The sequence below is a fragment of the Gavialis gangeticus genome, unplaced genomic scaffold, assembly GCF_001723915.1.
Source record: "Gavialis gangeticus isolate Ggan-Ray unplaced genomic scaffold, GavGan_comp1, whole genome shotgun sequence".
In the NCBI taxonomy this organism is placed as follows: domain Eukaryota; kingdom Metazoa; phylum Chordata; order Crocodylia; family Gavialidae; genus Gavialis; species Gavialis gangeticus.
In genome coordinates, this window is record NW_017729032.1 from 154385553 (window position 1) to 154413000 (window position 27448).

Genomic DNA, 27448 nt, shown 5'->3' on the forward strand with positions numbered 1-27448 from the left:
CACCCAGAGCAGTGCAGCACGGCAGGGGCAGGAGCAGCCGCAGCTGGAGGTGAGGGAAGTAGAACAGCCTCGCTGGCCCTGGCCAGCGCAGAACCTGGCCTGGCACAATGAGGTTCCAGCTGCAAGGCTGAGGACTGCACAGCGTTGCGTGGGGCCAGCCTGGTCTGGTATGTCCCCTCCATGTCACGCTGTATGGGTTCTGACCTTGCAGCAGCGAACCGTGTGCTGTTAGGATGGGCTGGGATGGACTGGCTCTGGGTTGCACTATGTGGTTCCTGGCTGCAAGGCTGGGATCCTTCAGCCTGGTCTGGCTCATCCTGGCTGCAGTGTGTGGTTCCCCATTGCAAGGCCAGGACCCTCGCAGTGTGGTATGGAGGAGCTGGGCCGGGCCAGGTCTGCTCTGTGGCATGCCACAGGGGTCCCAACCTTGCAGCTGGGAACTGTGCGCTGCAGCTGAGATGGGATGGGTGGGGCTGGCTTCCCATCTCCCACCAGACTCCCAGCACACACCCATAGCCCGCCCCCCACTCCCATACCCTCCCACCATATCCACACACACCTCAACACCCTCCCACTCCTACCACACCCACACCAACCACATACCCTATACCCCTCCACATCCACTCCTACACACCCCACTCACCATACCCACACCTCACACACTCCCCAACCGCACAGCTCCCATGTACGCCCTCTTAACTCCCCCCACAAACAATATACAAGAGTAAGACTATATTTTGAGCTATTACGGAATCACCTCTAGATACACGACACAAATACACATAAATCAGGAGAAAAATATTTTAAAAATAAAATTAAACTAAGTTGCAGTAGATGTATGATTTTTTTCCCAGTTTTAAAATGGCAACCCCCCCTCCCCCCGCCCTCCCCCCCAAAAGGAGTACTTCCAGGGCAAGGGGATGGATTATGGGTGGCAAAGGTCAAGGTTTAGAGGCAGGACTTTTGGTCCCAAGGAGGCAACTGTCGGGGGGGGTGAGGCTACCCACGTGGCCCTTGACAGCTCACTAAAACTTGTTAAGCAGCTCTCCAGCTGAAATAATTGCTTGTCCCTGTGGTAAATACTGTAGGTTAATACACTGAGGCAATGGGAAGGGAGCCAGCTTGGGTAGAACTTTTTTGTCCACAAATAGAATGAGGTGAGTGCAAGTTTTGGGTTTCTACTGCTAATATAAAACAATAGAAAGGGAGTCTGAAGCATCAAGCTTCAAGGAAAATAAGTGAAAATCTGAACAAGTATGCCCTGTTTTTGTTTATGCGTGAGGCCTTACATACTACTTATATGATATGTATGGCATACTCAAAAAAGCTGCCAAAGGTAGTCTCCAAGTTACTGAATCAGAAGTGAACGAGGTTGTAGACCATAACAAAGCCCCACCATATGCCCTGTTGCAAGTTGGATCTAAATTGTTCAGGAATTAGCCTGATTTCTATGGCAGCCTGGCACAGCAGGCTGAAACAAGCCGAGCTCCCTCAGCTCCCACAAACTTATATTATAAATCACCTAAAATGTACAAACACTAGTGCACCCTGTGATCTCTTTACAAAGCAAAGCAATTCTTCTTTTGAATATGAATGATCTGACATATTGTAGTAACCCACCAAATGCAAGTTATTTTTACTGACTGCAGTGAAGGATTGAATTCTTATTAACGCCAGACTGGGCAATCACTTTGCAATATGGATGATAATTTATTTATTGTATTATCATGACAAATAAAATGCTATTGTTGAGATATCAAAATATGGTGATGTAACAATACCGTTATTATTTATATGGTAGTGAAATATACCTCTCTGTAAATGTTAACAGTATTTATTTTCAAAGCCTTGCCTTGGAGTTTGTTTTCACAACCTGATTATGAGACCTCACATACACTTTAAAAAGATATAATTAGATGCAAGATGATATAAATTGCCTCAATATAGTGTTTACCATAATGTTTTTCTCTCTCTGATTGCTGAGCCAGCTATAATCACGTCAAGAATTGTTACTGAAATCCAAGAGAAGCAATGGAAAATAAGACATACTGCATTTTCTTACAAAATTAGATGAAAAAATAAACAAATATAAATGGAAATTTCAAGTGTTTACGTTTCTTATATTTAAAGCTCTTATTCTGATATATTGTATATAAACATTTTTTTAAAATAAACTTTTTGTACCTTGGATTTTAACGGTTCATCTTTGGAAACAATTAGAGAAATTACACTATAAATCTGTGCAAATAATTACACACACACACACACACACACACACATATATGCACACACATACACACACACACGTGTGTGTGTTCATGTCATAAGGTGGTTTCAAGAGTGTCACTTAAACAACAATCAGCTGGGGTCCCTTTAATTTTCTCTTGGAAGTTGTTGGAATTCTGCTCTGTTATACCTTTGAAACCCAGATGCAAAGACGACCCAGAGTCAAGCACAGATATGTTGTTCTGTGTTTCATTTTGTAAACTGTTTGATGACAGTTGTAATACTCTTCCAAACCGACTAAAGAGTGGAGTGGATGTGATCCACTTCAACAAACTGAAGTCTGACTGGTCTATTGTTGAGTTCCATGGGAACATTTCTTCTACAGATGCTGACTCCATCTCTGAAGTGCTGCACGTAACTTCATGAAATCCAAAGGATCTTTCTTCATTACTTGCCAATGAGGACTGTTTAATTTCCCCATATAACAGAGGACCTTGGGGACAGGCAGCAGCACCCAGTACTTTTGTGTGTTCTGCCCTTGTACATGCAGGAAGAGCTGGCTCACTTCCATGCTCAGATACTTGTGAGGAGATGCTTTCATTAGAGACCTTGTAGCAAGGATTAACATTTGATGTAGGATTCTGCATGGATGGTTCTGCAAAAGGGTGTTTCTGGGGGGTGGATTTCTTTTTGATCTTCAGTTTGCTCAGACTGTGGTTGCACGTCCCTAGAGGCCACCTATGCAGCTGACATCCAAGTTGACGTTGGGTTGGGAAGAGTGTCCCTTGAAGAGTTCTATAAAGAAATCTGAACAAAGAAGAACATAAGTATGTAAAAAACAGCAACAACAACCCCAACCAACCACAATCTATCCCACAAAAAACAACAGAAACCAAAGAAACAGGAACTGTTTAAGATTGTATCATGAAAAAAATACCCTCAGAAAAGTGCATCATGATTATTTTAACAAAATGACAGTTAATATAGCAAAGTCTATTCCTTACATTTAACAGAAAAAGGATGATGGATAGAAAGCACATGAATATTCTGATGTTAATTTGACTGATCATAAGCAACAAATTGTGATAATACTAACCCACAACATTCCACTGGCTAGATACTGCAAATTATAAAATAAAAGTAATAATGCACCTCATCCAGATGTCAATAGAAGAAAATATTATAGAAAAATCTCTCACCCACCAAATTATACTCAGCCACATCATTTCAGCATCATTTGAGTTCCAACACAAACAATATATATAAGGGATGTGCAATAACTAGTGTGCACATAGAAAGGGAGATACTATACCTGGGCAGTAATGCAATAAATGGTGATATGATACATGTCAAGTAAAACATAGGATCTCCCATCAATTTTTCCATAGTCCAGTAGGGATTGGATGGAGGGTAACATATTGGGCAGGATGCATTGTAAACCAGAGCCACAAAGAAAAATAAAAGAATGCTGAAGATGCAAGAAGACCAGTGGAAAAAGGTCTAGAAAAAACAACATGTTTGATGAATTTTTAATATTTTGGTACAAAGTCTAAGTACGTAAAACATGTTAATGTTATAAAGCATTTTAATGTTCACAGAACGATAAGTCCTTTTACAGGTCAGAGCTTATAACCATTTTCATGTTTGATTAAACTATTTGATAAATATAGCAAGTGCTGAGAGAATGAAACAAGCTTCTCATAGATTTAAAAAGTGACATTAAACACAGGCATAAAATATCTGTGCTGACTTGTATATAATTTGTCTCTGGACACCTTACCCAAGTTTTGGTTTCAACAGCCAAATGCAATATGATGGTGAAAAGAGCTATTGTGGTTATAGGAGTTCCCAAGGAAAAAATATCCATATCTGAGTCACAGAAAGTCTGAAAGGAAGGAAAACAAATTTAGACTAGCCTGTATTTCTAAGTCTTTTCCTCAGACTGCTTGAAACAAGAAGGTCTAAACTGATAACTTACAAAATAAGGGATGAAAAAGCAAACTAGGCTTTGATAGAGGGCATCAATCATGTTCATCCAAAACATGTGTGGTTGATAATCCTGTGAAACAAAAAACATTCAGTAATGGCCTAACGATAAAGATACTTATTCAAGACATTTTTGGATGTTTGAATGGATTTTCCCCCCAGTGTTTGTACAAACAACCTCACTATTTTCACCCCTTCATCCACCAATAAGCTTCTCCCTCCTGATGGAAGGATTTATTGGAAATTCTGAGACTTAAATCTCAAACTTTCTGTCTATAAATTGTCATCTGCTGGGAGGATTGTTTTGTTCCAGAGGGTATACTCTGCCCCACAGTCCATATCTAATAATCCACAATAATTAATATTTACACATCAACATAATAACCATTCCATTAGAAACAGTACTGAATTTTACTAAACCATTGACACAAATAAATCTTACATTTCCATGTATGATCATGTAGAACAACTGGACTTATGGGATATAATGTTGTGCATGATTGATTTGTAAAATACATATTTATTTTAATAATATTTTGATTTTAGTTATATATTTCCTGTAATGCAAATATCTCCTTTGATTAATTCATTAGGCTTCTTTTCCCTCCAGTTGAATACCACTTAAATCTAGGAATGAAATTCAGGAGAGTGAGATAAAACTATGGTATTTTTTGCTTTTATCGAACAATGTACTGGTTGAATGAAAAACTTTCCCAGAGTGGGAACTTCCTGGCTATCTACAGTTGGAATGTTTCAGCAAGTTTTCTTTCCATGTCTTTTTAGATAGCTTTCTAATAAAAATGTCTAAATTAGCTTTCTAATGAAAATTCAGAGATTTCCAAAGAACCTCAGAATGGACCACAGGCTTTGCTTTAAACTCAGAATCTTTTCTCATCAGCCTGCTGACAGTTTTGCCAAACAAATCCTTCCTTCACACAGGTCTATAAATGAAGAAAATGAGATAAAATCTCCAGATGGGCTTAAAAAGAAATTAGCCATGTTTGTCATCATTCATTGGGGAAAAAAGAAGGACATTATCTTGTAGAACTTTAAATTTGAATGTGCTGGACGAGAACACCAAGCTGCTGAAGAATAAAATCAGACAACCACAGCTGGGTCAAAAAACCAAAAACAAACAACAAACAAACAGACTGGCAGAAAGGACTGAAAATGAGAAAAACTAGAGTTACCCAACTAAATTGTCCATAAAACAAAAGGAGCTCAGCATGAAATGTACTAAATGCATTGTTTTTAAAGTGAGTCAGTCTCTTCCTTCAGAAGGTCCCAGCTATCTTTAAGGGAGTTGTTTTAAAGTGTCTGCTCTAGATGCCATCTTTTGCTGCTGCTATTCTGACTGAACGGAAGCGACCTCACTCCCAGATAACACAACTGCAGATGAAATCAACAGAAATGGTTTAGCTTGAGTCTATTCTGTTCTCTCCATGTATTTTAAGCAAAAATGAGATGCTGATAAGGTGTTTTTCATAGAATATTTTGGACTTTGCAACTCACTTCGCCACTTGGTTCACCAGAGCTGAGATATATTAACCCTCAGGGAACACTTCTAACATATCTTTTGGAGGATGGAGACTGAAGGCAGAAAGGAGCTATAGGCCTTGTTCTTTTTTGGGGCATGGGGATATATTTATATGTTATTGTATAAAAACCCATTCTATTATACAATACTTGCAATGACTTTTTATGCGTATAGTTAAAATATATAACAGTGTCTAGATAATTGCATTGGTCCTTAGTAAAATTGAAAAAAAAAAATCATTAATAGAAATTCATGTATTTTAAGAAACAGATTATAAAAAGGCCTTTTGCTTAAAAACATTTTTAGCATTTGGACATTTTGGCTAACTTTGTCTTAGAAATGCTAACAAGCAACAGCAACAACTTCTCAGACTATTTTGCTGTACTTGATGCCAGTCTGTCCTTTGCCAACAAAGCTGAGTTTCACTTAGATTCACAGCATCAAGTATAATCTGTTAAAAGAAAAAATGTTTACCTCCATATTTTGACCACTCTTGTAGAGCTGAGGTACAGAAATTAGCACTTCAGCCGGGACATCTTTATCCAGCACACCAGTTATTAGTTGTGGGAGGGAAGAGAATAATAAATTAAAGAAGATCAGATACCACTGATCAATCATTGAAGTTCCAGAGAACCCACAATAGAACTGGTACCAGAAGAGAAGGGCCACGAACATCTGAAATCAAAACAGCCATATATGAATTTTAACCAATCAGGGAATTCAAACGAGGTAAAATCTAACTGCAAATTTCAGTATAATTAACTTCTCTCATCAATGTGCTCTGAAGTCCATTCGATTCTAATACTGCAAAGACTGACACACATAGTTAAATGCATAAGACGACTCACTGAACATAGCCGATCCTCCTGAATTTATTGATTGGACCAGTGTTTCCCAACCAGTGTGCCGCAGCACAAAAGTGTGCCATCAAAAATGAAGAGGAGTGCTGCGGGATTTTGCCATGGCAATGAGCTACACAAGGCATTCCCCATCCTCATACCTAAACAGGCGTGCTGTGGAATTTTTTATTAATGTAAGTGTGCCTTGGGCTGGAAAAGGTTGTGAAACACTGGATTAGACTACACATGTGTATAAAGAAAAGCATGCGTGCAAGTCTCTATGCCACTGAAACCTTAAAATATCTTGAACCAAACTCTACTTCATATGAAATTACTTTCCGATACAGTTATCATTCTCAAAGAAAAAATATAGCTAAAGATAAAAATAATCCTGATGTTAATGGGCATCCATGTGTAGGACATAAATACAGTGGTGTTATCTATTATTGTCATAACATGTTTATTTCATATCTTCTACTGATATGAGTTTTCTTCAGGTTCAGCTAACTCAAAGACAAAATACACAGTGTGATAGGACTGAGTTAAATCACCTTTTTTTCAAGACATCAGTGAGAAAAAGCACAGCAAAGAAAGTGGAACTCACTTTCTCTTTGATCAGGCCACCCCTACCTTGTTGCCTCTAATTTTAGCACCTTAATAATATGTTGGAAATGTAACAGATGGTCCTAAAATCCTGACTTTAAAAAAATGTATATATTATACAGTGTGTCAACCCAGGTCTTGGAAATGTTCCTTGTTATCTGCTTGGAGTCATTCAAGAATGGACAAAACACACAACTTACCCTTGGCTGACAAAGAAAACCAGGCCTACAAGACTCAAGTGTCAGCTGTAGACCACACACAATTGGAGCTCAGTTAAAAACCAAAAGGCCCATCTGCCTAGCTTTACCTGCATGATAAGGAGGTAAAGCTATTCTAGAGGTGGGGAGATGTTGGGTTCAACTTTGAAGTGGGACTGGATGCCTCAACTTGCACTTAAAAAATCAGAGATGTGAATAAGGTTGCAGGGTCCTGGTCAGGGCTTGTCTACTTTACTTCTGTGTCATGGTAGGGACAGCCACTAAGCAGCAGAGCTGGACAGAGAATGACATTTTGTGGGGGGAAAAATGGAGGTTTTGAAATTTTTTGTTCTGAATTGGAAGGAGAACGATACTTTTAACACCTGAACATGCTGAAATCCCTGTTGTCGGACTGAAAAGGTTTTCAATTCAGATTTCTTTTTCTCAGCACTAGTGACCAAAGTCAGCCCATCCAGGACCTCATAAACCATCCGGTCAAAAATACTGTTGCAATCAATATGCCTCTGTAAAACATCTGTTTTGACAAAATGGCATATTTGGATGAAAGTACACTCCGTTCAAAATATTCTGACCAGGTCCTGTGTGAACCCTTTGCAGTGTTATCAGGTAATACCAAGCAAAGAACTGACTTTCATTTTGGGTTAACTTAAAATGGCCACATTTTCTTTCCTGAACCAAAAACATTTTCTTATGGGTCACAATAAATAAGTTTTGCTTAAACTGAAGTGCTCAGAACAGAGAACTATCTTTTTTTAATTTTATTTTAATTTTAAATTTAGTCATAAAATAGTGTTCTGAAACCAAAACAGTGAACCATTTAGTTTTGAAAATGTTTTCATATTTTGAAACTATCCTCTTGAATTGGATGACAAACTGCATTTGTCCATGAATAGATACCCTTTTAAAAAATCCAGTCAGCATTACTGGCAGAGACAAGATACCAAGAAGCTGCAGCAAATGTGGGAGGAAGAATATTTATATAAATTCTCCATCTTACTAAGCAGAAAAGTGATTTCCATCCATTATGGGTGTTTTTAAAGATATCCCCACCAATCCCAACATTTTCCTGAATAAGTCAGCTCATTTTCCAAGTGGCTGTTGAAGCAATCTGAATCTTAAACCACAAATTATGTAGGCTGTGCTGAAGAACAGAAAATGACATAATACCACCAAATGTAAAAACTTGAGGAGATAGAAAATATTGCACAATATGTACAGTATCCTGATCCCCTGTGGACAATTTATCAAGAACAGCTTCTTTGTAAAAGAATCAGGTACCTGCATCTTAGAGGAAGTTAGAATTTTCTTCTCCTGAGGGAAGCCACAATGTCAACACATTTGAGTTTATTAATTGGGTTTCCCATTGTGGTTTCAGAGTTAGGAGTAACCAGAATCATTCTTAAGGGAACTGAATGCAGAACAAGCACAGCAAACACAAAAAGAGATTCTTTAGTTTTATTCTAGCCTTGGGGCAACAACTTCAGAAAATGCTTGTAGATGGATGCCTGACTAAATACGGCATGAAAAATAATACTAGTAATCAAGAGGGAGTTTAGAGGAAATGGAAGATTTTACAAGGACTGAACAAAAATGTAAGTGTATATAAACCCCAGCAGCACGTGGGAAGCTGGCTTCAGCTGCATGCTGCTCCGGAGGGGATGGACCCGGTTGGGTCGGCACCGGCCATCAGAAGTAGTGGCGGAGCCACGTGCTGCTCAGGACTGACTGGCACAGGTATGGGGAAAGTGCAGCTGAGCCCCTGCCACTCCAGCTGGGCTTGTTCCGTCCTGTCCCAAGCAGCACATGGCTCCACCGCCACCTCTCCTTCCTGGTGCTGATTGGGCTGCAGCTGCGACCCAGCTACCACTTCCCCTCCCCAGTGCGGGCCCAGCCTGACCCCACACAGCCCGAGCGGCACGGTATAGCACGGGGAAAGCCTGCCCAGCAGCCGCTTTCCTGGGCTTACCTGCACGGCAGGGCCCTTTCCAGTCCTGTGCAACAAAGCAGAACCTGGCCCAGACACTCTTTCCCCTCACGGGCGCCACAGGTTCTGGCCCAGCCCCCCCGTCCCTCTCAAGCTGCAAACATGGCCTGAGCTGGGGGGTGGGGGCAGGATGAGGTCAGGGGTGGTTGCCTTGCAGCCAGAACCCAAGTAAACAGCCTGAGGTGCTGCAGCCGGTAGGTGGTGCCACTGCCTGCCACTGGAGGCTTTTAGAGAGGCAGCTGCCATTACCTGGGTTTTGAAGGGGCTCCGTGGGCTGGAGGGAAGTGCTTGGAGGCCCACATCTGGCCCGTGGGCTGTATTTTGCCTACCCCTGGGTTAGACCCTCACTTGCCTTGTAGTCTATTCCCAAATTACCATTAAAAGCAGCTGGATTACCATGTCCCTTGGCCTTGCTCCCTATCCCACTCTTTCATGCCCCAGACTCTTGTTAGGGTGAGCCATACTGGCTTTGATATAAAGCCAGTATGCCTTCCTGTTAGTCACTTATTTCTACATGCTGAAGGAATTTGCAGCTGCCAGGTTGAAAGACCTTTTAATCACTTTAGAACTGTTTGTATTTATGGACAGATGAACAAACTATACTGAGTTAAAAGGAGGGTTACACCATACACCAGGGGTTTTATAGTAATCAAGTAATCAATTGTGTACTCAATCTCATTCTGCTATATGTAAAAGTTAAATTAAGATAGCTTGCCCCTATGTGAAGCAGCTGTATTGTGGTCCAAGTTTCAATTACCATGGTATGACTTGACATCTAAAAAAGCCATCACAGAGTAAGTCCTTTTCTCTTCCAGGCTCTTGCCTTAGTTTAGTATAACGAGTTTACTAGAAGGCAGGGTAGATTTGCACCTTATAAACTAATAAAAGTATGTGTGTGCTTGTGTGTGCGCGTGTGTGTGTGTATGTGTGTGTACACCACAGACTTTTCTGAGCTGAAGTAAGTTAAAAGGCAGGACTGAAGAGCTGAGTTTTTAGTGGCACAATTTCTGGTAGTGGCATAACAGGAAGGAGATTTAGGTCCATAATAGGCTCAGATATGAATTACAAAAGCTCCTTTCACAGCTTATTTACCAGTGTGAGGAAAATGAGAAAGCCAAAAGACCCCTAATGCCAGAGTCTTGTATAAATACACAAGAAACAAATTCTCATATCACTGAGGATAATTTAAGGTTTGTATAAGTAGCTAAAAAACAAGATTAGGAAGAGAAAAACATATTTACTACTACTTTAGACCACCAGTCTTGGGTCAACTTGGTGTTAAACACTACCATGTCTACCTTTTTTGCAAGGAGTATTGCTCAATAAAGAAACTTTTCTTGAACAGCACTTATCTCTGTTACTTAATTTGCACATTCTGCAACACATTCACTGTCAGAGTAGGGCCTCCTATTCCTGTTAATGGCAGCCAGCTGTCTTTCAGCTATGTAGGTTTCTTTGCAGCTTATTTATAAACCTTTTGAAGGCTGACCTAATGCTCACTTAAGACAAAATAAACCTTGGAAGCAAAAGCAGCCGCAAAACTTCCAAGTCAAACACTTACTGCATTTTTGTAGAAGAAGTACAGCACCATGTTAGCAAGGCGAGAATAACACCAATGTCCATGAACAAGCAAGAGCTTCTCCAAATGCCGGAACCTGGGGACTGCAAAGTCACTCGCCATCACAGCCTTCAAAGAAAGAAGTGTTGAAATAATAATTGCTAACTGCCATTTGTGATACAGACAATAGACCTGAATGACTACCCTCTCAACAGATATACATATAAAGCAGGAGTAACTTGGTTGAAAGTCAGTGGAGCTATTGTATTCCGATGTAAGAGAAAGATGACTTAGGTTCTCCATGTCCTCAGTGTTTTCCAAGTGTAATTATTATTTTATAGTACCAAGAAGCAAACTGGGTAACTTCACAGAGGATGACACAGATCTAGCTCTAAGATTATAGTCTGCATTGCGGATGAGGAACCAATGAAGGAGGGTACGTGTGGTTGCAATAATAGAGGTTTATGGATGCTCAGTCCAAGTGTATGTAGATGGTTTGACTTGTGAAGCTTTTATTTTTGCAAGAATAAGAGTGAAATAGGGTTATTACATCCTTGTGTAGAAGAAGTGAGTTTTCAGGATGAACTTAAATGGAGAGTATAATAATGCTATGCCACAATTAATAGCAAAATGTTATATATTTTTTTTATTAATCATAATCCTGATGTGTAAAGTATGTCCAAGACACTGTCTCAATATTTTGATGATGACTCAATATTTTGAGGAAGCTTGTGTTTAATCATCTAAACTGTCTAACTTTTTTAACCATCTAAATTGTCCATGTGAAAGTCCTTTAGAGGTTTCTCTGAGACTTCAGAGCTTACCAAATCACTTTTATAGTATAAATCACCAACATTTTTCACTCCATTGTAACTGTTTTTGACTGGCTAAAATCAACAACAGAATACAGTTGACTTCAGGACTTTGTTATAAGCTAAGCAATTCTCTCAGGTACTTTACAGCTTTTTATAATCACTGGGTTAGTGACATTTTATCTAATCTATATTTTGTTTTTGTCTTCATTCTCAATATTTAGGTTTCTTCTGCTTTGTCTGAGAAGTGCTCTCTTCATACACTGTAGAATTATTTTTCTTTTTTAAAACAAGAGACATTTCCCCTTTCAGTTGCACATAAATCCTTTTCTTTGCAAATGACTAAAAGACAAAACTCATGTGATAATGCAACAAGTGCTTCTGCCAACTAAAGGTCTATAAAAGATGGTACACTAAACGTTAATATAGCACAAAAATAATAAAACATTTAGTTTAGGCAACAGACATGTTGCAATCATATTAAGTTCCTTTTAGCCATTACTAATCAATCTCAGGACTCCTTGGGTGTTTGGGTTTTCCTTCAGTTCATAACATTTATCTGATACAGATACAACATCCAGAACATGTATCTATTATAATATTTAAGTAAACCAGCAGTTCGACTACATCTTTTTTTTTTGTCCCCAGCACATTCTCTCATTCTATACTATAATGCAATGCCAAGGGAAAATTGTTGATTTCTTTTAATTTTGTGTTTCCATTACATTCTTCTAAAACACATTGTGGGAGTTTTTTAAAATTCTATTTTGACTGGATGCTTGGAATGGAAAGATAGTTTTACCCAATTACATTTGCATGTTTATTTCATCCCTAAATGTCACCTTGAATTTTACATTTTCATTTCCCCTTCTTCATCTTTTTGCATAGGACTGATTCATGCTGTATGCTGCTCCTCCCATAGGATATGGAAGGCAAGTAAATCAGTCACTGTGCCAATTCTGACATCCAAATGCTCAACTCCTTTGAAGTACTGGCATGTAAAAGATTCTGACAGTTGTTTATGGTACAAAGGCATGCGCCCTTTCTCTGCAACTCTAGGATAAAGATGTGGGGGAGGGTCTCTAAATCTTTCCTGTTATGTGTGAACATTACTTAAAAAGCAAAGGAACAAAGAAATAAAAAAAGAACCTGCCCCCCAACCCTCCAGCTACCTCACTCTTAACCCAAGCTTTCCCCTTTTGTGGTCATTGCCATGTATGGCAACAGGACCATCAGAAACCATGGCTAGGGGCACACATTTGCCCAGTGAATCTCTTGAAGTCCTTGAGGGGGCAGCTTTCTTCCTAAGCTTATCAACACAAAAACAAGAGCATTTTAAATGGACTGCCTGATGAAAATCTGCCTCCCTGTGCTGCATCTATGGGGAATCAGCTAAGGACAAGGAATCTATTACATTGGAGGTTATTTTAATTCCCCATCATATAATGGTTAGAATGAATGAATTTTTCCACATACTCAGTCCCCAAAACTGCAGCACTGAGTTCTGGGGGACTCTACCAATAAGCAAGTTCAGAAGGCTTTCCAATTTCCTCGGCTATCCTATAGAACATCAATCAGATGTAGGAAGGGTCCCCTCAAAGAAGCATTTGCCTATACTCCCACTGTAGCTACTCACATAAAAAACTAATTCCAGCAGTCCAGGCTCTGCTGGCCTTGTGAATAAGGCAGGCTTAATGTCTGAATAGGTTGGCTTAAAGTGTAAGTGTTATACGAAGCTTTGTGGGACTTGAACACTGTAGGTAAAGACACTTGAACAGCCATTCCACAGGATAATGCTACAAGAACAGTGGATGTAATGTAAAAAATAAAAGCAGAGGAGAAAGTTAAATTTAATCTTTATTTACTGTGTAAATAACACATAGTGGAGAGACTTTTATTCTAAAAATATTCAATAAATATTTTCTTTAATAAGAAAATGTAGCTTAAAGACGTCTTATAATTTGAGTTTTATGAGGTGAATATAACATGTTTAAATTTATCATAGATTTGAGAAAAAACATATGCTCAAACCCAAGCTTAAGTGATTTTTACAAAGTCCAACCGATACACCTCAGGGCCGCTTGCAATTTCCTCCTTTACTTGGGCTGGCTGTCAAGAGACACTTTGTTCAAGCTGGTTGGGAGGATACAAGCAGGCATATGGAAAAATTTTGGTCCAAGTTTTTCCTGAGAATACTTTTTAGTAAATGAACAACCTTACCTGCATGCCCTCTGGACCAGAGATCCCCACACCTACATCAGCCACTTGGATCATACTGACATCATTAGCTCCATCACCTAGTAACAATATTATACAACATTATTTGCAATTAAAGCAAGGATGATTAATGGCTGAAAAGCAAAGGGAAATCAAGTGACCACAGAGTGTTAGTTTGGGGAAGGTGATGGGGGTGGTGGTGGTGGTGGTATGGGGGTCTGGTTTGAAACACCTGTTCTTCATAAAATTAGAAGGGACAGCAAAGCCCTTCATATATCAGTATGTCCGTCTCGAATATTTTACACCATGGCAAGAAAAGATAAACTGAGTATTCTGTACATATGGATCTTTTGAATGAGATCTAAAACACAAGTATCATACATCAATATTAAACTTTCCATACCCAATTGCCTAGAAACTTTAATGCCATAATAGAATAACAGTCTGGAAGCAAGAAGGGACCCAATATTTGATATAAAGGAAAATTTAGATATAGATGACTGGATAGGGAAGCCTAAACTTTGTCTAGAAAAAAAGACAAAAATAGATCAGTTCTTAATTCAGGTTGTCTAATCTGTATAAACTAATAGTTAGCAACAAAGACTAAGCAGTATAAGTTTATAAGCCAGGTAAGCAGATAAAATTCAATCCAGGTTCCTCTATAGTTATTAACTGAAGCTACTAAACCAAATTGAAACCTAAGTTGCCATGTCTTCACAGCTAACAACCTTGGGTTAGTGAAACCTGAATTAAAAATGCTCCTCCAATTTTTTTTAACCATATTACCATACCTTGTAACATTAAGGTATACCTACACTGAAGTTGAAGGTGTGATTATAGTCCAAGTTGGTATATATGTGCTAGCTCTAATTTAAGTAACAATGCACGCATCTACATGAGATATTTACTGTGGAGTTTCCTAATTAGCTCTGAAGTAAAACATCAGCGCCTACACGACCTTATTAGATAATATCCTAACACAAGTAATATTGCATGGTGGTGTTATTTAGTGCATAGCAACACACATGTAGACACTGATGGGAGTGGCTGGGGCACAAGTGCCCTGCACTGAAGTACCCTTGTGCCCTAGCCAGCCCCTCCACAAAAGGCTGAGCTGGGTCAGAGGAGTTGTAGGCTGGCAGGCTGACCCCCTCTAAATACTGCGCCTGGGGGCAATAAACTCTGGCATCAATGGTGCCCAAGTTTATTCAGTCAAATTAATTTTATGTGTAGATGTGCCCACAGATAACAATAACAGTGAAGATGTGGTAGCAACTTCAGTAAAAGCTAGTAATGTTAACATGTAAGAAGGGGTTTCATACATATCTTCACTGTTATTGTCATCTGTATAGTGCGGGTACATCAAGCTGTGTTGCAAGTACATCTTCCACTGCATAGACACACCTGCAGAGTAGGAAAAGGGGAGCTATGCAAGTAGTAGAATTCTCTCAATGTAAGTGCAGGAATGCTGTAGGCAGTTCAAGAGTTTAACTGCTGGGTGACTGAAAGTCTCCCCATTACCAATGGAACACGACCATGTACAGCTGTGTTGGCCGATGTAATGCTAATCACCACTTTGCAGGCACCGGAGACGAGATGTTTCATGCTCAGCCCTGTATGATTATCTTGTGACTGAAAATTCAGAACTTTGGGGATTCATGTTGATTAGCTGATATGATGCTTAACAGTTTGTCTTAAAATGTATGCTGACTGCAAAGCCTTGGTCAGCACTATGCCAGTTCCTCATAATGGTGTCTGAACACAATAGACATTTTTTAGCATAGGCCAGCGCTATGTGTCTGTAATTTACAAAAAGATATTGTAGCACTGGAAAGCTCTACAATTGAAATAAATGAGCTTGAGGTCACAGAAGCATTTTCAAAGAAAACAGGGAGATTTCTAAAATTCTGAACTGCTTCAGATACCATACCAGGCCAGAAATAAAATAAAACATTTTCAAGGAGGTGAGTACATAAAATCAGGTTCATTTAGATCAAGATACTTACCTATTGCCAATGTCATTGCTTTGAGTTTGTCTCTAACCAGTTTCACTACCATGCTCTTTTGAAGTGGGGTAGAGCGACAACACAGCACTGAGCGACATCTTTTGGCAAGCAAAAGAAATCTGTTTTCCAGTGTTTTGTCCAGGGCATAAGCTAGAGTCCTCCCATCAATCACTAGTCCCAGTTTGGAATGTGCTGAAGATGATGGTGTACAGAAAGAAGCAAACCCAATTTTCATATCTCCAGAAGTATTTTCTATTGTATTGCTTGAAAACTTTGACTCTACACAATGCAAACACTGTTCCAGCAAAATAGCACATGTTTCCTGAAAATAAAATAAAAATAAACATGTTGGAGTGGAAGTTATTGCTATAGAATCATTGAGTAAATACAATAAATTACATCTGTTGTTGCTTTAGAAAAGAGGAATGATAGTATTGATTGCACTGTAAAAAATTTAATTTATTTTGATCTCTCAATTCTTTCTAAACATACTCAATTCCTGTGGCAGAAGATACCACCTTCTACGAATACACTAAAAGTAATTTTAATTTCTATTTAACTTGTAAAGCTTCATTTAAACTAATTTCTTTCAGCTTTTTCTAGGAATAGGAAAATTGATACATTATATAAACAAGATCAGTACTGGGTTAACTCTGGTGATGAACATCACATAAAATGCCTACAAATCAAATCAGATTGTTAATCTTGTATTGTTAAATGCTAATTAAAGGTTATTTAACTGAATTTAAAGTCTATCTCCTAACCAAACTCAATTAAAAGACTTTACTGCTTGTATCTGAATATTTAAGCCACAATGCCACAGGTTTTGTTGAAAATATGTTCCAAGTTAACAGAATAAAAGAAGTGAGATCAGAGGAAATCCATTTGTCAGTTAACTGATTACAATCAGGAAGGCAAAACACTGTTATCTTTTCTGTGTTTTAAAAAGGGACTGCAGTTGGATATTGCCCGTCTACCACTTTAGTTCTGATTTGAAGGCTCATTACAGCACTGTAATATATAATGTCAGAGTTAACAATCTTGTTCCTTCTCTGCTTGACCAGATGAGTAAAATCTTTGTAGTTGTCAGTTGGAGATAAGCTGAACCCAGGGACAGTCAATAATTAAGAAGCATTAGCAAAGTTCTGTGAGGAACCTTTTTATTCCTGACCATAGCTGTGGTTATTTTTCCATCAAAATTCATAGATTGCTTCCAGATGAAAAAAAAAAATCACTCAGCATAATATAAATTATTGAATTAACTAGTATTAAAACCCCACAACTTTAAAATACACATTTATTCTCAATAGGCACTCACTATTTTTAATTTGAATTAATATATTGTTTTTAAATATTCAGTTAATGTCAATAAGAAATAAGGAAATGTTGGGTCCTGGAATTTATCTTACTAGGTATGTACTATATTATACATGTATGCTATAGAAATGGATTCATATTATACTGTGGGGAGTCGTATTATATTATTTTCTATTACACTGGTATCCTTCTATAGAGCTGCACATCTTAAATGCGTAGGTGTATGCAAGCTTAAATAGTATTATGATACACAGTGCTTACACCTAGGAACATAAATAATTAATAAAAAAATTGATGTACAAACCCTAATGATAAAATATGGATTAAGTAGAAAGAAATGTTAAAAAAATTAACACGAAAAAAAGCAGTACAACTTTAAGCTGAATCTGTCAAAAATCACAGGAAAACTGGTTCACAACTAGACTGCTACACTGCACTGAACCATCTGGCAACGATCTGCTTACGGGTGATTCAGCATTCAAAGTGATGATTTCTTCATCATGATCTAATAGCTTGCAAGCATAAGCAATATTAATAGCTGTTTCTTGCTTGTCTCCAGTGAGGACCCAAATCTGCAGCCCAGCTTTGCGTAAATTCGCAATGGTTTCTGGGACGCCCTCCTGTAAACGGTCTTCAACACCAGTTGCACCTGAACACAGGAACAAATCAAATACATCAAAGTTAAATAAGCACGTGGTGCTACTCAAAACTCCCATGTTGTAATCATGTCTTTAACCTGTTTTTGGAAACAATAAGGCAGCTTCATAGGCAAACAACTCATCCAGCCTAACAAATGTAAGAAAGACCAAGAGAGCTTTTTAGCAGCAGAGGAGCTCTCTGGGAGAAGGAAAGGAGGAGGCTGAGTTAAACAGTCAATCAGCTAACAAATAAACAACAATATCCAGAGTTCAAATCCTTAATAAATAAATAAATAAATAAATAGAAGAGTCTGCTGGCATCACTGGTACCCAAAGTTTACAGAGTTTAGGACTTCCCAATAAATTACTGCATGCCTAGAAGTGGGGTGGGGGGAGGGTCATGTCTCCTGCTGGAACCCCCCAAAGTCCCCCAAGTGCCCCAGTGCTGTGTGCTTCCCCCAGCAATGCCCTGAAGTGGGGGGCTGGGGGTGCCTACCTTTGCCTTCCATTACTTGGGAAACTGTTGGGGTGGCCAGGGGAGTCCCTAATTTGAAAACTAAAAGAAATTGTTGTATGCTGGGCGAAGCAACTTTGGATGTTTGCAGAGAAAGCCAACATTGTAGGGAGGCTGTGGGACACCCTACCTACAATCGGTGAGGGAGGAAGATTGTCTAGAGCTGAGAGAATTTTTTTTTGCTTTCAAAGAGGCACTTGGCAAAAGGTTGGTGGTCCCCTGCATGGGCACTCCCCCAAAGTCCTGTCAGTGCCCCAGTGAGTTTGCTTGCCCCAACAGTGCCCTGAAGCAGAGAGCTGTCAGCAAAGAGCAGGTGGGGGGGGGGGGAGGCTCTTGTCTCCTCTTGGGACCTTGGTGGTCCCCTGGGTGGGAACCCCCAAAATCCCCCCCCGGTGCCCCAGTGTTGTGTGCTAACAGGAAATGTGAAGAGGTTTCAGTCCAACAAAAAGTATTTTTAATTAACCTATTTCTTGAACTGCCTGACCCCTAAAAATTTGCATCCATTCCACCTGGTGTGTAGTGGCTGCATTGTAACAGAAATTGCATGGATTTCTGAGTGAACCCAAGTGGCGCCTGGTAGACAAATTGTGGCAGAACCGGGAAAATGCTGGTTTTGACTGAGAATACACTTTGCAGAACTACCACAGTAAAAATAATCCTGCGGGAACAACTGGCCATGCTAAAAATAAAATATGTTAGAGGGGACTTCCTTTACCACAATAAATCAAAATTTACTATGATAAGAAGATATCAACATGTATTTGCACATGTGATTAAGCTAGTGAAACATCAGTTTTTGCCACCATTTTGTGACATGTATCTAGGCAATGCATAACGTGTACAAAGGCCCCCCTGAGGCCCTCCCTAGTTCCCTTGTTTGCTCTTTCTGCTTTGCTACCTCTATGACTTTACCTAGCCCTTGCTGGGGAAAGCTACAGATGGTCCCAGAGCATAGGAGATCTAGTTATGACAGAAGCTAGTTCTACCCATAGGAGTTCTTGTTCTGACTTTCTCAGAACATAGGAGAGGAGATGGCAAGGTCACTGGGGACCCATGCTCTCTAGTGGGTTTGGTTCAAGAGGGGATTCCTGCTACTGGTAACAGATCAGGAATCCTCCAGCAGGGCCTCTTCCTTCTATATGATTATTAGCATCTATGTGGGCACCCAGAGTCAACAGTTGAAATGTTTTAAAATTATTTAAAATGTTAGCATTATCCCATTTACGTTTGCCAAAGAAACAAACTCACTGCTTGAGGGAATAATGGATATTTATAATTTGCTGAACACAGGCACTTGGGACATTTACTTTAACTAAATAAATATAAATAAGAAGGCTTAACACTTGGACTGCTTCTGTGAATGCAAATGTGAATGGATTTGTATGGAAAGGTTTTAACTGCATCCCTATGATGTATTATTATCCTCTTTTTACAGAACACATAGATCCTGATTTTGCGTACACATACATACTTACACATATATGCTTAGCTTAAGATATTTGAGCTGTCTGGCTGAACTCAGCAGAAAACATATATGCAAAAATAAAGAGGCATAGTGTTGTAGCCATGACAGTCTGAGGGATATGTGAGAAACAAGATTTGCTTGGTAATATCTTCTGGACCAAAATATATGGTTGAAAGACATGTTAGGAAATCTTTTGGGCACAAAATGCCCTTCCCTTAGTCTGGGAAAGAAACTGATATCTAAGCTTAATATGAGGTAGAACCTGTGGAAGAAAGAGAAGTTATCGGAAGAAATCTGCTCCATAAAGCGTTATTGCCTCTTTCCCCTTTTTCAAGTGACTATATTCTTTCAAGTCACAGAGTTAAACATGATACAGAGATCCTGGTTTTCTCTGATTTAAAAAAATTCCCAGTTTTTGGTTAAAAAAAAGTAACCCCAAATCCACATATTTCCATGATTTAAATGAAACACTGCTTATATATAGGTATAAATATATAGGTGCTTCATTTAAATCATGGAAAAATGTGGATTTGGGGTTACTTTTTTAAAACTGAAAATTGGGGATTGTTTTAAATCAGAGAAAACCAGGATCCCTGTACACAAGTCATAGTTTTAGCTGCTCTTTGGGTTAGGCTGTATCAGTCTCTTTCCCAGGCCTAAGGGAGGACATTTTGCGCTTGAGAACTTTTCTGACCTCTCTTATAACTACATAGTTGGTACAACAAAAATATTACCAATTGCTACTTCTGAAAAAAGTGCGGGCCTAAATGTTTGTGGGACAATTCTCCTAGATGGGTTTCAATGCAGGTTGTCCAGAATATTTAAGGCATGACCCTAACTCTGGTTCCATTTAAGTCCCTGGAAGTTTCATCAGTGACTTCAAATGAAGCAGTGTTATACACAATGCAGAAAAGACTGACAATCCTAAACAGCTTTCATAAGCTCACACAAGTTTACCCTGGAGAGCCTAGGATAAATTGAGCGCCTACCTCCCAGACTTGCAATCAATCAATCTCAGTCTACTGGACCATGATGCCTGTTATCAATACAGTCTCTAAAGCTCATGTTGTCAAACTGTCTGTTGCCAGAGTAGCCCTGGAAAATCCCTGGTATTTTAAAGCTGCATTAAATAATGAAATTTCATAGGCAGTTTAGACCATATCCTGGTTATCTTACTTAGGTCAGTAGATCCCACTGAAGATGATTTTTCCATGGGATCATTCCACTGACTTTACTGGTATTCTATCAGGGATCAAATGGTGAACTGGGCAAGGCAAACATGATATGCCTCTTACGTTAATTATCTCACAGTTTTGTAATGCTGTAAGAGCCAGTTATGAGAAAGCCCATGATAAAGTCCATCAATTTCTATATCAATACAAAATATTTAAAAAGAAAGAGCAGAGCTTTGAACTCAAGCTTTGAAAATTGTTAACATACTGTAATTTCACATTCAATTCTCATGTCATTACCTAGCAGATGCAGATTCTTTTCTATATGAAGGGCTGATTGAAACAGTAGTTCTTCACGGTTTTCAATACAAGATTCTGCTTCCAAATGACTTTTTAACCAACAAGCATATTCATCTTTGCTGAGAACCTATTTAAAATAGAAATGTAAGCACACATACAGAGAGATGCAGAAACATTAATTCATTACTGAGTAAAATGAACAAGTTATAAATAAAGAAAAACCGTGACAAAGAGCATTAGTAATCTACTGCAATGAAAAGATGTGTCAATACATGCCTTAAAAGCAAACTAAGATACTGCATTTACTTACTCTCTTGGCAATACACAAGGTCCTTAGCCCATCGACAGCATACAGATTAAGGTAATTCTGAGTTTTGCTTTCAATTTTTTTTTGGTGTTTGCCTCTAGGGTCATCTAGGTAAGAATAAAAGGAAAAACTAATGAATGAAAAATAACATCAACTAAATGGCCTCAGAGAAGGTAATTGTTAGAAAGAGCTGCTGAGGCCTCAAGGGAAACTTTGAAAAGCACTGTATTTAGAAAAAATTCTTACATACTACCTGCTTTTTTCTCATTAAAAAAAAAAAAAAAAAAAAATCAGGGTAATTGTTAAAAAAAGCTGCTGAGGCCTCAAGGGAAACTTTGAAAAACACTGTATTTAGAAAAAATTCTTACATACTACCTGCTTTTTTCTTATTAAAAAAAAAAAAAAAAAAAATCACAAAAATACTTGTATGACAATTAGTTCTTTCTGTGTTTGTTATTTATTTACATAGGTCTTTTGTGACACCACGGTCATCTCCACAACAACTAGTTATATCACATACAGAAGTACACATTCAAATTGGCAACAAGCAGAAACAGATGGGCTATTAATTAACATATTTCTAGGCAAATGTGTATGAAGAGATAGTACTTTTTAAAAAGGTATCCAGGGGTGCATCTACACAAGACACTTAATGCGCAGTAGCCTAATAACATTGCACAGTAGCTAACAATGCCAATATGCTACTGTGCAGTATTATTAGGCTACTGCACAGTAGCGTCACAAAAAAGGCGTTTGCTGACATTACTGAGCAATCATCCTGATTACTGCGCATTTAGTTAGTACTTCATTAAGCAAGCACTAAACTAAATGCACAGTAACTACTATGCATTAATGAATGTGTAGATGTGCCCAGGATGTATTATTTTGTGTCTGACTAAGAATGTTTTGATATTGTTTGTTATTAAAGCCTTTAATAGAAGTGGCAATTTTGGGGAATCCTTGGGAAAAACAGGATTGGGCTTTATGGTCCAAGAGTCCCCTCCGCACTGCTTTCCCTTCTCAAAACATGATATGATATCTTCAAGGTTTGGAAAGGGATGATATGCATCTTTTTATTACATCAGATCAAGAAAGACACAAGTACAACTTACTCTTGTAATACTTATCAACAATACAAGTTGTTTCTAATTTTGGTATTGAAGGAAATATACAAGCAGATAAGAGAAATTAAAGGACTTTATGCTGAAAGTGTAGAGCATATCTATATTGCTTGAGGACCACGCTAGGGAAGCCATGCTACATCCCAAAATGGATGCAAAGCCTTAGTGCATGCTAATAAGATCAGCCTTTCAGGTGTGCTTATTGGCTAGTTATTGCTATCCAAGGGTAGGTATGCTACATCTCTTTTGGAAGACAATGTGAATGTCGCAGGGCACTTGCGCGCCCTGCTTCTAGTGAGAGTTAAGAACTTAAGGGGGGAGGAGTGTAGCAGACACTAGGGTCCCTGCTACTGATATGAGAGGTGAGAGGGCTTAGCTGCCAATCAACAGGACAACACAGCTGGCAGTTGCTAGGGCAGCTGATTGGGTCAGATGACCGCCAGGGGCTGGGCCTGGCCCATATAAACAGAAGAGGCTGAGGCCAGAGCAGTTCCCCTCTGGCAGCCAAAGGAGTAACAGCTCTGCTGTAGAGTAAGGCAGAGTAAACCAGCCTGGTTGGCCTACTGCCTGATAGTCTGGAGAATGGTGTGGAGAGGAGAGGCCCCAATGGAGATGAGGAGTAGCCAGGGCAGCGTGGAGCATATGTTGTAGCCGGTTGGCTCATAGCTTGTGTTTTGTTTATGTAAGACCAGCCAGGAGGCTTATTTGTGTTGTAGCCGGTTGGCTTATGGTTTTATGTTTCTTGGTTGTTATGGTTACACTGGAGGACCGGGTGAGGCTGTAGGGGTGCGAGGAGGCCTCACAGGAGCTCCCCAGTAGTTCCTGGGTGCCCTGTATGGGCACAGCAAGCCGTGCCTGGGAGGCACAGCTGTTGGGCGCCGGTGTGGCGCTGCGTGTGAGGGTTAAGACCCCAGCTCAAGAGGGCGGTATTTTGCCCACTAGGGCATAGGACCCCGAGAAGGGGCAGGGGGCCAGGCGTGGCTACGGGCCACCTGAGCCCCGGGCGCGAGAAGCGCGGGACAGGTCCAGAGAGGGCGACAGGCGCGAGAAGCGCGGGACAGGTCCAGAGAGGGCGACGGGCGCGAGAAGCGAGAGTGAAGCCCCAGGGAGGGCAGGACCGTGAGAAGCCCAAGCAGAGCATACGACCCAGAAGACAGGTCAGGGGGCCAGGCACGGCTATAGGCCACCTGAGCCCCAACCGCGGGAAGCGCGGGCGACGAAACCCCAGGGGGGGTAACCAACCGCGGGAAGCGCAGGCGACGAAACCCCTGTGTGGGTGAAAGCACGTCAGCGTGGGGAGACAGGCCCAGTGGGGCGCTCCCTCTACATAAGAAGCCCCAGCAGGGGCCAAGCTATTGAGAGGCCCAGCAGGGCAAACTTGAGGAGAAACTCAGTTGGGTGAGTGTATAAACAAGCCCAGAGGGGTGAGCTTGGTGAGAAACTTAAAGGAGCCAGCTCAGGGGCCGGCCTGAGTGGGCCAGCGAATACAAGGGAACCAGCAAAAGGGCACGAGTTGCGTGACGAGCTTGGGAGCACCAGTAAGGGCGCTGGTTGTGTGACACGCCCGGGGCGTTAGCCAGGACGCCAGTTGAGTTACAAGGCCAGGGCGCCTACGGGAGGCGCCAGTTGTGTGGCAAGCCCAGAGCGCCAGTTAGGGCGCAGACAGCAAACTGACCAGTCAACGTCCGGGACATCAGCGAGGCTTGGGGCACGCTAAAGGGGAGGTTGGAGGCATGTGTAGCCCATAAGGCTGGGGTGCACGGGGACACTCCTTAGAGGATATAGGCCAGTATGAACCTAGCACCATGTCATACAGAACAGTAAGGCAGCCTCCCTTAAAGATATATATATATATAACAGCAAGACGTGGCGGGCGAGACAGAGGGTGCTAAACAGTTAACTTGGCACGGTAGGGGGCGCTAGGGAGATCACGGCTGCTCCTAGGGCCCGCTCCGTGACAGTGAACAAAGCAGAAGTTCTAATTCTCTTTCTTAGACTACACTGATATGCCCTCAGTGTGTCTATACAGCAATTTCCTTATGTCCCCATGACATCTGAAGTAGTTTGCAAAAGTCTACCTTTTATCTGGGTTTTTAGAATTTTAGAGATGTACTGGTTTCTTTAAAGGGCTCAAAATTATGATTAGAAATGTTTACAAGGCATAGTTTGGCATGGGATCCTGCCATTTTTGGTAACCTTTCCCAGCAATACTAGTGACTTTGGAGAACTGACAACTTTCTAATATCAGATGAAATGAAGAGTGAAATGACTGGCATAGTCATCTAGAGTATAAACATATGGTGTTTATCCTATCCTACTGTTCCCTATTACTGTAGTGCCTCGGTATTTCACAGTGAAACCAATACCATAGTCCTTAATGGGTTTCATGCATTCGTTATCATTTCCATTACTGGATGAAAAGCTCTCCTCAGGGTAGGGCTGTTATTAATGTTATTTTCTCTTCTTTTATGTAAATTGATTATGTTCTTAGTGTAAAAAGAGGCAAGATGGTCTTCTGGGAGTTTCCCAAAGACTACTGCCCTTCCCAAGCTTCATTATTAACAGTGGTTTGGCAGACAGACTGCAATATTTCTGTTATTATTTGCCTAAACCTACTTTTTATCTTGCTTGGATCCACTGCTTCAAGGTTCATGTCCCTTTAGGAAACAATTTGGAACTAATACGGTGGCCTACCAACACTGGGACTGTAACTTAAAAAAAAGCATCAAACATGGCAGGCTGATACTCATGTAGATTAAGGCCTGAGACATGTTACATTTGTTGTGCCATGTCAGCTGTTTTAGCATGACAAAAGCAACTTTAAACATTCCTGCCATTTGTCACTCAAAAAATATGGCTGATCTGCCATAAAAGTGGCTGATCAGCAAGAAATATAACATATTGATAGGTCCCTCTGAATCCCCAGTATCCCAGAGTGCTCTGTCCTCTCTTCCCTACTTCAACGAGAAGCAAGACAGAAACAACAGTTGGCTCTCTGATAGCCTGACCAGCGACAGTCAAGCAGCGCTATCACCAGCTGCAGGGCAGGTACAGCAGCAGCAGCAACGACTGATCTGCTCTCTACTACCTGATCATCCTTTGCAACTGACTGCATGGACAATGACAATGGTAATAGGATTGTAGTGACGGCAGGGGCTGACTGGGGACTCCTTAATTTTTAAGCTTGTTTGACAGAAGTCACAGTGTCTGATTTACTGACAGATATATAGCCAAAAAACACATTTTATTTTCTTTATTTACGTTTTTAATACCCATATTCCCTTTGTAAATTCACATAAACAATATTAATTCTATATTATACACACACACACACACACAGGTTATATATATTAAAATATAACACTGAATTATTAGTCACACACACACACACACACACACACACATATATACAACTAATAATAATTCAATGTTATTATATATAGAAAATTGTGTGTGTATAAAAACCCCCGTGTTGCCTTACAGAGGACAGCACAAGAAAACAGTTACTTACACACACACACACACACACACACACACACACACAGTTATATATTGTGATTTTTCTTGTGCAGTCCTCTGCAATTCAATCTATGTTTGGGGAACAACTTTTTTGATGCCTAGCATATTCATTCAGTATGATAAGCTTCACATCTTTCACTTGCTCGCATTTAGTTACATCGCAAATTTCTATCATTTTCTAAACATCCTCTGTCTTTTGCTGGAATATTTTAAAGTACCATGTTTTCGCACCTGCCCACTTGTGCTATCAGTGCTAGTCCTGGCAGAGTGCCTACAAAAGTTTTTTTTCTGCTCTGGAAAATGATCAATATGCATATTTATGTTTTACAACTGGAGCGTTATTCATTATATTTTGGGTTGTCCTGCTCTGCAACAGAAAGCTTGGGACTTTCTGTTACTTTAAGGGAGAATGAGCCCAGGGAGAGCCCTGCAAGGGAGGAAGGTGAAGGAGAGCTGGCCCAGGGAAGCAGGAATTAGGAGTGCTTACTGCAGAGCTAGTTGCACAAAAGGACAACGCCTGCAGGAACAGTAGGAATTCTATTGCAGTGCTAGTTCCTCTGCAGGAGAAACTGCTACAGGTGGGTGTCACAGGGACGGCCAGGGATGGCCATCACAAGGGATCCCCAGGGATGGCCATGACGGCCTTAGGGCTCTGTGGTTGTGCCAATCTTGCCCAACAGGCACCCTTTTCCTCTCCTGCCATGTCTTGCTGGTAATTATAATATAGGGAGTCTGCCTTCGAATTTATATTTAGACACCGTCCTGATGGACCCCGCTGACCCTGTGGGTTCTTGGATCCCTTTTTGGGTCCTGCTCAAAATGGATGCCTCATGGGACACCCTCAGCCTTATGGGCTAGATGCATGGCTCCAAACCGTCCCTTTACCATGCCCCAAGCCTCACGGATGGCATTCACACATTGTCCCTTCGAGGGCTTAGTTTAACTTAGCCTCAGGTCACTGCTGGGCTCTCTGCAGCCCTGTCTCTCTCTCTCTGTGCTGGGGCCGTCCACAGCCCTGTCTCTCTCTCACTCTGTGCCCCCTGGCGCTGGGGTCTGTTCACCCCTTTTGTCACTGTGCCCCTGGTGATGGGGTTTACTCACCCCCTTTG

At 40.4% G+C, this 27448-nt stretch overlaps 1 protein-coding gene across 1 annotated transcript in view; it reads right to left on the bottom strand.

Moving 5' to 3' along the window:
* Positions 1-2292: 2292 nt before the first annotated feature.
* ATP10A (ATPase phospholipid transporting 10A (putative)) overlaps positions 2293-27448 on the bottom strand; it is a 244694-nt gene continuing 219538 nt past the window's right edge. Inside the window, exons 11-21 of the mRNA XM_019525228.1 lie at positions 21703-21806; positions 21393-21519; positions 17768-17952; positions 15987-16308; positions 13984-14060; positions 10955-11080; positions 6224-6424; positions 4205-4285; positions 4007-4111; positions 3539-3726; positions 2293-3033 (exon numbers count right to left, since the gene is read on the bottom strand). Of these exons, the coding sequence (XP_019380773.1) occupies positions 2322-3033; positions 3539-3726; positions 4007-4111; positions 4205-4285; positions 6224-6424; positions 10955-11080; positions 13984-14060; positions 15987-16308; positions 17768-17952; positions 21393-21519; positions 21703-21806 (2228 nt within the window). The 3' untranslated portion in view covers positions 2293-2321. The remainder of the gene's footprint in view (positions 3034-3538; positions 3727-4006; positions 4112-4204; positions 4286-6223; positions 6425-10954; positions 11081-13983; positions 14061-15986; positions 16309-17767; positions 17953-21392; positions 21520-21702; positions 21807-27448) is intronic.